Genomic DNA, 15,230 nt, shown 5'->3' with positions numbered 1-15,230 from the left:
CAGAGTGGATTTAACAGTTATTCCACACAAATGCAGTTTTGTCTCATGTTGCACTTTGATGACGTTTTACCGCACCGCTCAAGCAGAGCGCTGAACAGCGACTGTTCATTGTTAATTTGAAATTAAATAAATGCATTTTTACAAAACAAACTGAACACGTTGAGTTTAAGGGTACAAATTTCTCGACGACGAGGGCAGAGTTTTAGATTTTGAGTTACAAGGTACCACTGTAATGGCAAAACAGGTGTTATGTTTCTGTCTGTTTATTATATCTTGTCATTATAATTAGAAGCCATTTATATTTTCATTTTTATTTTTATGTCAGTTTAACAGGTTAAAACTGTTCTTGTGTTGTCTTGTGTAAGAGTTTCTTTTATGGTTTCAAGGCATGTATACTTGTTGTCTTTCCTTGGTGTATTTGGGCTATTCTATGGGCTTTATCATAACAGGTGTTTAGCAGATTTCACAGTTTGGTGTGTTTTCACCTTTTATCCGGTATAGGTGGGCTACTCTGTGGCCGATTCTGCACCTAATGTGTATGACTTGATGACGATGAGGATTTTTCCAACACGTCAAGGAATTCTTGGCACAAAAACCATAGTCTAACTAAGAGCAAAGAGAGAACCTACCTATTTTATACAGATGTCCCTAATAAAGTGCTTAGTGAGTATGTTCTAATGCTTTTCTCAGTACAATTTCAGTATCAGAGATTCGGTTTGTTCTTCTATTCATGTTATTTTACCAAATAAAGCTAACCAGACGGCATGTAGCAGCTGTGGAGGACACTAATTTGCCAGATGAATGTGAAACACCCTGTGTTAGTGACATCACCAGTACCTGTACAGTGTCATGTCAGTGTTACAAATGTGTTTGATTAGCTCATCATGGATAAGTGATGGAATCTCTGAGGTATTTCGCTGGATTTAGAAAGATGTTCTGGCAGTCACCTGTGACTGAGACGATGTTGAGGAGTCTCCTCATGGTCTGAGGGCTGATGTCACTGAACCAGTCCTCGGTAACCAGCAGCTTGGTCAGGTCGAACGACATCTGGCGCGTGACGGTGCGCTGCATCTGGCGCCGTCTGTACGTGTCCTACACAACAAACAGAGGAAGAGACGAGAAGCTTGAGCACACGGGCTGTCTGCGTTTGATCATATATGTATTGGAATTTTTTGTAAATATACCTGAGTAACTCTCAGTAAATAAACTTTTAATATTAATTACATATCATTTTTTTTTTAATTATCTATTTTTTCCCACTTTTTTCCCCCAATTTTTATCCCTATTCGTGTCCAATTACTCTGATTGTGTCCTCTATACTGATTCGACCCTTTTTGCCGCTGACTGAGGACGCCACTCAACTGACTTGCGCCCCCTCCGGCATGCAGTCAGTACAGCCTGCATTTTTCACCTGCACGAGCCGAGTTCATACACCGAGAGACACTGCGCACGGAGGGTCACACCCCCCTCAATGTTATTCCTCAGCCCTGTGCAGGCGCCGTCAGTCAACCAGCAGGGGCCGCAGTCGCACCAGTTATGAGGACCTATGTTCCGACTCAGCCCCTGAACAACAGCCAAACGTTGTTCATACTGCCGCCCAACCCAGTCGGGAAGGTAGAGCTGAGTTTCGATACGACGCGTCTAGAAACCCAACTCTGGTGAGCCAGCGTACTTTACCGCTGCGCCACCTGAGCGGCTTTAATTACAAATCTTTACATAGTGCCCAAGTGGTGCAGCAGTCTATAACGCTGGCCCACCAGCACTGAATCTCTCTTTGAATCTACACAGACATATGATTGGTTATGTCAAGTTATATATAAATAATTACTTCAATCATCTCTGTTGGCTTGGGTACCTGTTGGAGAACTGAGCTTATTATAAACTACTCCCACAAGCTGGTTATCAGCTGTTAAGAAATCTGCCATGGGTGCAATGTGCAAGCAGTGGCCTGGTCACAAGCTCCAAAAATCCAAAAGCTTTAAGTCCACTTTGTTGTTTCTAATGCTTGCCTCATGACTGGAGTGCACAGCCACCACAGCCTTACTGGGGCCAGCATGATGGTTGAGAAATCACTAAGGCCACTTCTACTTTAAATCCGTGTCCACACAAATACAATCAGCTGTATAATATGCTGTCTCTGGGACTGTTACCACAATCAATACAAATCTAATCAAATAACTCGAATTATCAAATAAGCATAAATAAATGAAAAACAGGCAAAAACAAGGCCATATTGTGCACGCTTCTTAATAACCAAACAACTGATACTGATACATCTCCCTCATTTGCTTTACTGGTAGATGGCCTAATCCAGGATAAAAGAGAGCTGCTACCCTGAGCTGCTTGCTGTAGTTTCCTTTTCTTTCTGCTTTTGTAACCTTTCTTTTCTTGGCATTATGCTGCAAAATGTGTAAATGAGATAAATCAATGTTGTGCATAATAATCAAGAGTGTCTTACTGAATCTCCATGAAGGGGAGAACACAGTATACATCATTTTACTGTTTTCTGACAGAGTTAAAGCATTACACTAATATTATACCATTACTAGTATAAATTTACCTCACCAGACTGTCATGTAGCTCAGCTTAAGACCTACCTTTGATTTCAAATCAGAAAACCACTTTGGGTAGTTAATGTTAACAATGGGCCTATTATTATGCCAATAAAATCAAATAGAAGCTAAATAACATTTTTCTATTTATTCATCATTTTGTGTATGCTGTTCTATATCATAGAGCATTATATTTAGCCTTCTACATATATTAGTTTGTAATGTTAATTATTCCTCATTTGTAAACCTCAACTGTTGAAGTATAAATGCTTGCATGAAAATAACTCCTTGACTAAAGGTGACTTTTCCTACACAGTGTTTTGGCCAGGATGCTGTAATTATAAAATATTGTATGTTTGTATCTATTTTCAACACTTTACTGTGAGAGCTACTAGACTTGAAATAAAAGCAGTATTTATAAAACAAATTTTGTATGTTGTGAGGCACATTAATAAGTGTATATTAAAAATAGTTTGACATTATTATAATAAATTATATTGGAGTTGAATAGATTTATTTGTCTCCAATATAAAAATATTATGGATTTACTGATTTTAACTATAAATTAAAATAAAATTAAAATAAAATCATTATCTATAAAACAAGGTTTGTAGGCTGTGAGGAATATTATTATGTGTATATTAAAAATTGTTTGATTTTATTATATTAAATTACATCAGAGTTTAATCAATTTATCCCTGATCTATCCACTTGTTATGGATTCATTGATCTTAAGTATAAATTAAAATAAATTAAAAATAAAAGCAGTAATTACAAAACAAGGTTTGTAAGTTGTGAGGAACATTAATATATGTTTATAAAAAATAGTTTGACATGATTCCATTAATATATTAAAAGATTTGAATGGATTTATTTCTCTGTAATAAGTGCAGAGTAAATGTTTCCTACGTTTTTCTGTTAGTTTGATGACGCTCCCTAACGCGTTAGCTGGACTTGGCGCTTGATCATTATAATTATTATAAAATAATTTTTGTAGTATGTAGCCTACTTTAATCTGTGTAAGAATTCCTAAAATAAGTAGGTGTTAGGTGTTTTTCAGCCATTTATATACAGTAGATCGGAATAGCGAATGTTGAATACTTGACATTCTCCTGCAAAATGTTTGTGCTCATGCTTTTTTTTTTTCTTCAGGCTTTCACATCAAAATAAGTAAGATTTCAAATGAAACAAAACTAGTGAACTTGTCTAATTTGTAAAACAGTAAAACTGTCTTTAAATTCTCTGCCCCCCCCCCCTTCATTAAACATGAGAAACATCAGTAAACAGCTGGACAAGGCTTTGAAATCACGGATTTCCTGACTCATGAGTACAGAACGTGTAGGCTCTGTGTTATGCATGGATGCTCTTTGTATGAAACTCTGTTATTACCTGTCTGTAGTAAGTGTGTAGCAGAGTGCTTGGCCTGGTGCTCAGCACTGCATGAGGAGGAGGAGGAGGGAGGGGATCAGATCGGGACAGAATTCTCACAAGAACTCAAATAAATGCCCGTCAGATATCAAAACACTTTTGGGGGGAATTGATGACAGAGAGGGTAATTTTTATTTTTAAATATTGATGAATGTAGAAAAAAAATTGGGTTCCAGCAGAAAGGGCATTTTTCTCATCCAGGGCAAAAGGGCAGGTGCTTGAGCACCACTAGGGGTCTATCTGTGCACATGCCTGCTGTAAGGTGATAAGAAGCGGCTGCAGATTGGACACGTGTCTAAGGGGCCATGCTATGATCAGACTGGGGTTGTGCAAACAGCAAAGGATTGGAAATGACTATATTGGGAGATAAGGCCGTAAATCCAGAAGAAATACGCTTTCGTCTTATTACACTATAAGTTCACATCAGCAAAGCTTTCCTCTCTCTGTAATGGCTGGGAAAGACTCAAGTTTTTCTTGTACCCTGAACAAAACACGAACCCTCTCGAAACAAGGACGAGTGGCAGAGGTGGCACAAAAGAATCGAGTCCCCGAAAGCCGGATGAAAAGCGGGTTGATAAATCAAGCAAGCAAGCAAACAAATGTGGCGCTCGCAGGGCGAACAGCGAAGCCACTTAGCCTCCTGCTAGACGCCGGCCGTGCCTGAGCTTTGTCACCGAGCCCCACTGCTGCTGCACCCTGTCATTAGGTAATGCCATCTCAGCAGGGAGGGTAAACAGACATTAAATCAATTAGAGATGCTCCTCGGCGACATCCAGGGGCTCAGACGGCACCTCCCTCAGCCTCTTCAGTCTCACGGAAAACACACGAGAACAACAAACACATGCGAACTAACAGTGTGAACACTGCATGACGTTTTCGTTAGTGATGTTCCTAAGTTTTTAGGAGGAAACTACTATTTCCTTGAATGGGCACAAATCCTTACTGACACAATTTAAAATGCACAGCCTTCCCAGAAGAGTGGAGGCTGTTATAGCTACAAAAGAATGAACGCAGTTCCTTATTATTGGGTGTTGCTTTAAAGTATAACAAGCTTATCTTCAAATGTATACGTATTTTTGGACATACTCCGATCATGCATCACATTATGACCACCTTCTTGTTTCTACACTCACTGTCCATTTTATCAGCTCCACTTACCATATAGAAGCACTTTGTAGTTCTACAATTACTGACTATAGTCCATATGTTTCTCTACATCCTTTTTAACCTGCTTTCACCCTGTTCTTCAATGGTCAGACATGGTGGTGGTGTCTTAGTGTGTGTTGTGCTGGTATGAGTGGATCAGACACAGCAGCGCTGATGGAGTTTTTAAACACCTCACTGTCCCTGCTGGACTGAGAATAGTCCACCAACCAAATATATCCAGCCAACAGCACCCCGTGGCCACTGATAAAGGTTTAGAAGATGACCGACTCAAACAGCAGCAATCGATGGTCGATCGTCTCTGACTTTACATCTACAAGCTGGACCAACTAGGTAAGAGTGTCTAATAGAGTGGACAGTGAGTGGACATGGTATTTAAAAACTCCAGCAGCATTGCTGTGTCTGATCCACTCATACCAGCACATACAGTAACTGGCACATAAACATGAAAAAAAAAACTTGTATGCTAACACCCCCTTGTGGAAGCTTTATGTTACATCTTGTGAACCACAGTGGTACCAGATTACAGAGCAGAAAAAGTAAGACGCATTGTCTGTGTGGCCTGGGTTGCATAAAAAAATCATGGAGATAAAAACCCTGGTTTAACTTATTAGTGAGTGTTCTTACCCTTCTGTTCAGAGCTGTCTTACTGCCCTGCTTGGCCTGCTCCCCAAGACTGTTTTGAGATGTAAATTTCCTGTCCAATTCCTCATGCCATGCTACCAGGACAAGCAAGCAAAAAAGATCAGGTATTAGACTAGTCTTATTAAAGAACTGATGGAATTACAATCAAAACAGTGTAGGTATGCTTACCCTCGGCACTAAGCCTGTCACCATTAGCTGGTGTTGCCATGCTGAGCTTCTTGGCCGTGCTAAGGCCTCGGCTGTTCAGGAAGACGGGCAGGTGCACGATGTTGCGCATGTAGTCGTGGCCGTTGATGTTGGAGTCCCGCAGCACGCTGTTCAGGTTTTGATTGATGGCTTTGATGATGATATGGGGGTCGCTGGCAAAGATGGAGATGAAGGGACCCTTGGAGAAGAGTACCCTTACCTGTACAGGAATGGGTTCATTAGAAGACTAAAGTCTGGAGAACACTGATTTTTTTTTTTTTTTTTTTTTTTTCAGTAATTACTGGTTACCATACAGAAATTCCACAATAAACTGAAGAAGACAGTCATGGACATAATAGGGACTTTCCAGACGACCAAGTGTCACAGGACTCTGATTTGTGGACCGTTTTATTTCATTACCAATGTCTCCAGCTTCAGACTTGCGTCTAGTCGTAACTATTTGTTTTTACCGCAGTCATCCACAAAACGCCCATTGTCTCCTTCCCGTACATGACATGCCATAAAACCTCATGGCCAATTTCTATTCATAGCTGCTCATTTCCGTTAAACTGCACTTACTTTGCAATAGCAATTAAATTCCCTAACTTCTATCAAAACTAGTGACTAAAACAGCTCAGGATTTAAAAGTAATGCGGCTAAATGGGCCACAAAGGGGTCTTTGAGGTTTCAGGTGCTCTGGAATAAGGAAGATTTCATTAGCATAGAGCGGGCTGCCAACACAAGGGGATTATATCCCCAAATAATAACGTTTGGCTGAAGGAAATTCTATTAGTCCGGTCGGGAAAGAGGAATCTGAACTTTCTGCGCTGAACTCTGATAGCTACAGTATGTGCTTCAACTACGCTAATGAGAAATTGATGAAAGTGTTTACCATTCATACAGAGAGGGAGAGATTTTGATTGTGTATTTCAGCAGGGGAAGGAACAAGAGGAAATGTCACAAAGTGCACATACACTACATTGCCAAAAGTATTCACTCACCCATCCAAATCATTAAATTCAGGTGTTCCAATCACTTCCATGGCCACAGGTGTATAAAACCAAGCACCTAGGCATGCAGACTGCTTCTACAAACATTTGTGAAAGAATGGGTCGCTCTCAGGAGCTCAGTGAATTCCAGCGTGGTACCGTGATGATGCCACCTGTGCAACAACTCAGCCACGAAGTGGTGGGCCACGTAAAATGACAGAGCGGGGTTAGTGCGCAGAGGTCGCCAACTTTCTGCAGAGTCAATCACTACAGACCTCCAACTTCATGAGGCCTTCAGATTAGCTCAAGAACAGCGTGTAGAGAGCTTCATGGAATGGGTTTCCATGGCCGAGCAGCTGCATCTAAGCCTTATATCACCAAGCGCAATGCAAAGCGTCGGATGCAGTGGTGTAAAGCACGCCGCCACACTGGAGACATGTTCTCTAGAGTGACAAATCACGCTTCTCCGTCTGGCAATCTGGAAGAATGGTCAAAAATTCACATAAACACACTCCTAAACCTTGTGGAAAGCCTTCCCAGAAGAGTTGAAGCAGTTATAGCTGCAAACGGTGGGCCGACATGATATTAAACCCTACGGATTAAGAATGGGACGTCACTCAAGTTCATATGCGTGTAAAGGCAGACGAGCGAATACTTTTGGCAATATAGTGTATATTTGGAATGCTACTTTTATGCAGAATCCTAAATCTGATCACTGACCATAAATTACTATACAGTAAACACATACACACACACACTAGGGCTACACGATATATCGTTTCAGCATCGTCATCACGATGTGTGCATGCGCAATAGTCACATCGCAGGACGTGCGATGTCACTTAATGCAAATTAAATCAAATACGTCATGCTACAACTTTTTTGCTGCTTGACACAAAACGAAAATTCACACCGTTCTAATTTTCCATGACGTATCTACCAGTGTGTTCGAAAACCTAGTGAGCCGCCTTGCTGTCTTACTACCTACATAGGCAGCTGCCTCAGTAGAGAGGATTCTAATAAGTCATTGACTTATAAGGCAGGTTATTCGAACGCGCTACTTAGCGATTCCATCGGGTTTCGCGTTTGGCATCTTGCCATTAAAACCAATGGAATGAGGTGGGACAGCGCTAACATGTCAATATAACGTCTCGATTCGTGTACATTTACACCACAAGCCCGACAAGTTACATTTGCTGACAAGCCCAAACTTGCAAATAAAACACTCGTTAAAAATCAATAATTATTTATTTACGCTTGAAAATAACTTTGTCCGCACCGTCAGCCACGTTTATTTTTCTGTGAGAGAAGATGAATTCTGTGCCCGATTGAATTCTGGGATTGCCTTTATCACTAAGGACGCTTCCGATTCTCACTCGTTCTTGAGTCAAAATAACATTGAGATATTAAGATGCCTCAGTAGTGAGCTTAGTAAGGCACCTCGGATTTGGAACAGGTGTATAGCTGCTCTTTTGTTTGTATAGTTTTTTTTTAAATAATGTTTACTACTTGAAGAGGTTTTGATAGTGAAATAAAATATTAAATGACCCATTTTGTCAGTCCTGTTAATTCCCTCATGTGATATTGAAGCTTTCTTAGTTTAATGCTCAGTTTCAACCGAGTACAAAGATGTAGCTTGTCATAATCTTTTGTATCTCTTGTAGGCACCACCCTTTTTTACAGATGAGCCCCTTATTTAGAGTAAGATACATGCTTTATTAATATTAGTAATAATGTGGTGAAAATTCCTGCATTTTTTTAATATCGCAATATATATCGCAGGAAAAAAAATCACAATGTCAGTTTTTTCCAATATCGTGCAGCCCTAACACACACACACACACACACACACACACACACACATAAACACACAGATGTTATGTTACCGTATCAAGCATCTGCAGCACTTTATCTTGCTCACAAGAGTCCAGACCATCGATGATGACGACTAAGCGAGTCTGATTCTGTGTGAACCCGTCGATAGTCTTTGCCATTTTTGCCATGAGCTCCACCTCACATTTTAATACCTAGCAGATGAGATCAAACACTATTATGCAATACCAAAACACATGAACTAACTTCAATGCTATCGGAAACACAAAATTCCCAGCAGATGATGGGAATAACAGTAGAATGATTAAAATTTTATAGCTGATTAAGATTCTATTATTTTTTAATATACAGTCAAAGTGGCAGATTGCTGATTTAATTTACCTGGTGACACAGCAGCTTATATACAGTTGCTAAATAAATATTTGTTTTATCATGGACCAAAATGGCTTTCAATTTTTTAATTTAGAATTTAAATGTCCTTATTTTAACTGCTTTACTTCATTTATTTATCCATCATCACTTTGAGATTGCATTATTGCTGTACCCTGGTCAAGGTCACGGTTGGTCCGGCTTTCCCGAAATCACTGGGCTCAGTGCAGTAACACAATCCGGACAGGACGCCAATCCATTGTAGGGCCTCGGTCAAAGACATACCAAATCATGTCTGTATGTAGATGCCTGACCGATGTTGGTATGTAGATGCTGCTGGGGATTCGAACCCTGCATCCCAGTCTTAGGGCGCATTCACATAAGAAGCGACAAAACCCCGACCGTCGGTGCAAACTGCTGCTTAGTTCAGCGCTTGGCTTGAACGGTGGAGTAAAACGCACCACAAGGTGAAAAAAATGCACCACCGTCAAATCCACTTTGAAAGCGTCCACAAAATCTATGTTCAGCTGTATTTTCCTCCTGTTTCACTTTTAAACTTGTGTTACAGCTCGAGGTGCTGAGAAATTGTAAGAATCAGCTTTTCCGAAAGAGTCTAAAATGCTTAAAGTTAAAAAAAGCTTAACTTGGTTTAATGTACTAAAAGGATACATTAGACCCAAATACAATTATTATTGCTCATAAGTTGAATTCTTCAATCATTGTTATACAGTAATCCCTCCTCGATCGCGGGGGTTGCGTTCCAGAACCCCCCGCGAAAGGTGAAAATCCGCGAAGTAAAAACCATGTGTTGATATGGTTATTTTTTATATATTTTAAGCCCTTATAAACCCTCCCACACTCTTATAAACATTTCCTGCACAGTTATACAGCATTAAGTGGAATCTAACATGTCTTTCCTTCGCTGAGCCAATCAGCACCCAGGATACTTAACCGCGTGCTCTGATTGAGTAGCTTCTCAGCCATCCGCCAATAGCGTCCCATGTATGAAATCAACTGGGCAAACCAACTGAGGAAGCATGTATCAGAAATAAAAATACTCCTTGTCCGCAGAAATCCGCGAACCAGTGAAAAATCCACGATTTATATTTAGATATGCTTGCATATAAAATCCGCGATAGAGTGAAGCCGCGAAAGTCGAAGCGCGACATAGCGAGGGATTACTGTAATACAATAAGTCAGGTTAAGCTTTGTTCATGGTAAGCATTGTTCATACTGTCTGAGTCACAAGGTGCTTTGAAAAGGTCAGTGGCAACTGGTGAACTTTGAGGACCAATCAGGTGAACTTTGAGGACCAGGGCAAGGGCAAAAATCACAAGCCCAACGCGGCAAAACTGAACAGTGCACAGTGGCAAGCTAAGCAGCACCGCCACACTCCATAGGAAACAACGGCGAGAGAATGCGAGAATGCGAGTGGGCTAGCATAATTTCCAGCTGTACCACCCTATAAAATTAATATGAATAAAATGATACATCATTTTGTAATAAACATGTGTCAGCAGTTGTTTTTCCTTTGAATCTAATCAGTTATTGGGATAATTCTAAAGGCAGGAGAAGATTGATATATATATTTTTATTAGGTGCAGTCAAAGTGGAAAATTATTTTCTATGGACACAGAAAAATGACCAGCTATAGTCAATTATATTCATGAATTAAAGAATTAAAATGGGTCATGTGACACTTTCTACTCCCCTTAATGAAAATCCTGCTGTATGTATATTACGTACATAAGGACAGTAAGGTTTCAGATCCGGTGTTGCTGGACATTGTAGCTCTTACCTTCATAAATCCCTCACTCTTGAGCCTGTGCATACTGTTGGCAGCGCTGTGTAGCCTTCTCCTCTGCGAGCGCAGCACCGAGTCAGCTACCTGCCACCAGGTTCTGCAGTTCAACAGCAGAGCAAGACCCACCACGCTAGCCACAGCCACCAGCACCGCCTTCACTGTCACATTGGCAGAGTCCACTTTAAATATGGCCAGCAGGACCATACCAGTCACCAGGCATGCCAAAGTAAGCGCAAAAAGAACAAAGGATGGCACACAGCACGTCTTCTTCCACTTCTTTCCTGAGGAGGAAAAAAGAAGCAAATTGAATGAAGAGGTTGATTTAATTGCTTTGGAACACCACTATATTCATGAAAAAGCCCAGTGATAATTAAACAGTTTGAGTTAATAATCTGTGCAATGTTTAACAACACAAACAAACCTTGAGTCTCATCATTTTTAAACACCCTGAAGAGTCTGGTTGCCAAAAAGCCAAATTCTCTCTCACACGCATCTGACAGTGTTGCAATCATCTCAGCCATGGAGGTCTCGCCACCCACACTGGACAGCCGGTTATAGTCCGTGAACAGGAACCTAAAAACAACCAATAATTAATTATTATGTCACTTTTTTTTATTTCCATAACCTCAATCTAGTAAAACAATCCATTGCCTTAAAGAGGCCAATTTGAAGTCAAAAGTTTACATACACCTTGTAGGGATTTTTTTTAAATTCCAGATGTGAATCCACCAAGTGCACAACCTCCGATATGTCAAGTCTGCAGCCGCTTTTTATCACCTGCCAGTGTTGGGTTTTGACACAGAGCTGAGAGCCCCATTTGAAACCCCTTCTCCCCAAATCCAAAAATAGGAATTAGGTCAGGGCTCTGGACAGATGACTGGAGTTCAAGCTTTTCTTCATGTCTTTATAGACTTTGCTTTGAGCACAGGGACTTTCTTGACCAACATCAGTGCCCAGCCATACAAATACTATTTTGACTGAATGGCACAAATTCCAACAGACATTCTTTAAAGTCTTGTGAGAAGCCTTCTTATAAGAGTGGCTGTTGTTATAGCTGAGAAAATCCCATAGACTATTTGTGTAATAGGATGTCCAATAATTCGAATACTTATATTAATAACAATAGTTTGATTTATGTAGCATTTTTCACAGACTCAAGTGGGGTTGGGCGGTATGACGGTATTACGGTATACCGCAGTATTTAAAAATGTTGACGTATTTAAAAATGGTGACGGTATTTTAAAAATGTGAAGCGCCAAATTTCTGCTTAAGGTCCACCTTGAAAACTGAGACTTTAAGACCTGCGCGCATCCACAGTAAGGGAGGGGCGGGAGTTGTAGGTGGTTGGAGCTCACTGATTGGTTGTGGGGGTGCTCACTTTTTGAGGCGATAACACAAAAGCTAGGGAGCGCTCTACATAGGGTGTGTTCAAACACCTAGTGAGCTGCCTTGCTGTCTTACTGCCTACATAGGCAGCTGCCTCAGTAGAGAGGATTCTAATAAGTCAATGACTTATTATAAGGCAGGTTATTCGAACGCGCTACTTAGACAGCGATTCCATCGGGTTTTGCTTGCTAAGCTAACAGTTAGTATCTTGCCATTCAAAACCATGGGATGGGGTGGCACAACGCGCTGGCATGTCAATATAACATCTGTGTACCGAATACGGTTACATTCACTGACAAGCCCGAACTTGCAAAAAAACACACTTGTGCAAGTTTATACAATCTAATATTATCTGTGTGTGTGTGTGTGTGTGTGTGTCGCGCTCACTCTTCGCGATACTCGGATTTCGGATTTGAATTCCGACAATAAACAGCTTTAATTATGACTGATTAATTCCCCGTACTGATGTGAAGCAGAACGGGTGTATTACAGCCAATAAGAACGTCGCAAAAATGAAAAGAACATATAAAACATATATATAACGGTTCCCAGAGATGCGACTCGGTTCATTTGAAAGAGCCGTTCGATAGAATCGGATACCGGATACCGCGGTATTCTATGAAGACGGTATGACGGTATGAAAATCGGCAATATCGCCCAACCCTAGACTCAAGGTGGGTGGCATATTGGGATTATGTATGGGACAGGAAACACTGAGTAAACAGATGGGTCTTGAGTTAAGATTTAAATAAGGTAAAGCTTGAGCCTTCCCTGAGACCTTGTGCTAGTGCATTTAAGAGTCTTGGGGCTGCGGTGCCAACTGTACCGAGTTCGGTTATGGGTATGGTAAAACATGAAATAAAATGAATTTAAACTAAAACGTCTTGTTTTTGCTAATCACCCACAGCTGTTTCTAATTTTAGATCCATTTGTAGAGGCAGTTGAATTGTTACACTGTGTTTTGTACCTGACAGGCAGAGCTTTGGTGGTCTGCTCAGGAAGCTCAGGTGGGTTGACGAACATCAGTTTGAGCAGCAGTTCCAAGTAGCCGATGTGGCGCGCGAGCCGGGTGCTTATGAGCCACGCCCAGCTCCAGCTCTCGCCCTCTTTGCGCCCTCCGAAATACACCAGCACTGCACGCAACAAACAACAGCACAGAGCAGTCAGAAATGTTCACATCTGGAAAAATAAGTGACAGGATAAGATTTTTTGTGTCAAACACACACACAAGCTTATATACAACATATACAGTTCTCTCCACATTTATTGGCACCCCCGGTAAAATAGAGAAAAGGGGTAAGAAGAAGTTCACCTTTTGGTTAAATAAGATGTCTTCAATTGAAAAGTTCCTAATCAAAGAATAACTATTTTAAATAAAACCACATGTGCTCCAATTACTGGCAACCCTGCATTTACTACCACAGGTGTTCTATGGGGTTTAGATCAGGTGATATTCATGGAAGAAATTTAGTTTTGTATTTAGTAAACCATTTCTGTGTTGATCTGGACGTATGTTTTGGATCACTGTCCTGCTACAAAATCCAATGACAAGCAATTTTTTTGTTTCTTGGCGGAAGCAGAAAGACGCCAATGGACGGGTCAGCATCTGGCGGAAACTGCATGTAGCCTCAACTCCTGGTTAGGCCGGTGGTGGTGGTATGATGGTCTGGCAAGCATTCTCTTGTTATGCCCTAGGACCCCTGATAAAGTCTTAAGACATGCAGTCAGGTTAAAGCCCCATCAATTCCTTGTGTTATTGATGGGCCCTTCAGCAAGGCCATTATCCCTCAGTTGCTTAGATTGTATTTGGTCATAACTGTAATTAACTTTGAATAAAAGTGTCTGCTAAATGCCCCAAATGTAAATGTAATAAATAAATAATAGTGTGTCGATGTAAGCCAGGCCTTCTCATATAACATAAGCTTTTATAAGCTTTTATACAACAGGTAGTTCCGACCATTCAATCTGATTGGTTGAGAAGCGTTCTAACCGTGCTGATATTTGTGATAACAGCACGGTCTTTTCACACCACAACTGTATTACTCCGCTGACGCGTTGCCAGTAACGACAAGCTTCATGCACACAAACGCGCACGCAGGCGACACAGACTTTTTTTCCCGATCGCGTTTTAAATCCGGTATCTGATATACAATCTAGCGCACTGTGTAGGGAACATAACCAATTGTCTAATATATTGTCTACTGCACTATGTAGTGAACATGAATGCGTTATCTGATATACAATCTAGCACACTGTGTAGGGAACATAACCAATTGTCTAATATATTGTCTAATGCACTATGTAGTGAACATGAATGCGTTATCTGATATACAATCTAGCGCACTGTGTAGGGAACATAACCAATTGTCTAATATATTGTCTAGTGCACTATCTAGTGAACATGAATGCGTTATCTGATATACAATCTAGCACACTGTGTAGGGAACATAACCAATTGTCTAATATATTGTCTAATGCACTATGTAGTGAACATGAATGCGTTATCTGATATACAATCTAGCGCACTGTGTAGGGAACATAACCAATTGTCTAATATATTGTCTACTGCACTATGTAGTGAACATGAATGCGTTATCTGATATACAATCTAGCACACTGTGTAGGGAACATAACCAATTGTCTAATATATTGTCTACTGCACTATGTAGTGAACATGAATGCGTTATCTGATATACAATCTAGCACACTGTGTAGGGAACATAACCAATTGTCTAATATATTGTCTACTGCACTATGTAGTGAACATGAATGCGTTATCTGATATACAATCTAGCGCACTGTGTAGGGAACATAACCAATTGTCTAATATATTGTCTACTGCACTATGTAGTGAACATGAATGCGTTATCTGAT

At 40.6% G+C, this 15,230-nt stretch overlaps 1 protein-coding gene across 3 annotated transcripts in view; it reads right to left on the bottom strand.

The window, feature by feature from the left end:
- Nucleotides 1–15,230, bottom strand: part of kidins220a (kinase D-interacting substrate 220a) — a 103,261-nt gene that overhangs the window by 65,008 nt on the left and 23,023 nt on the right. For all 3 annotated transcript variants that reach the window (XM_063008096.1, XM_063008094.1, XM_063008095.1), the window contains exons 15-21: nucleotides 13,324–13,489; nucleotides 11,392–11,543; nucleotides 10,965–11,251; nucleotides 8,851–8,991; nucleotides 5,958–6,195; nucleotides 5,772–5,863; nucleotides 948–1,092 (exon numbers count right to left, since the gene is read on the bottom strand). In XM_063008096.1, coding sequence (XP_062864166.1) covers nucleotides 948–1,092; nucleotides 5,772–5,863; nucleotides 5,958–6,195; nucleotides 8,851–8,991; nucleotides 10,965–11,251; nucleotides 11,392–11,543; nucleotides 13,324–13,489 — 1,221 coding nt within the window. The remainder of the gene's footprint in view (nucleotides 1–947; nucleotides 1,093–5,771; nucleotides 5,864–5,957; nucleotides 6,196–8,850; nucleotides 8,992–10,964; nucleotides 11,252–11,391; nucleotides 11,544–13,323; nucleotides 13,490–15,230) is intronic.

This window comes from Trichomycterus rosablanca, chromosome 13 (assembly GCF_030014385.1).
Source record: "Trichomycterus rosablanca isolate fTriRos1 chromosome 13, fTriRos1.hap1, whole genome shotgun sequence".
Lineage (NCBI taxonomy): Eukaryota > Metazoa > Chordata > Actinopteri > Siluriformes > Trichomycteridae > Trichomycterus > Trichomycterus rosablanca.
This window is presented reverse-complemented; position numbering and strand designations above follow the sequence as displayed.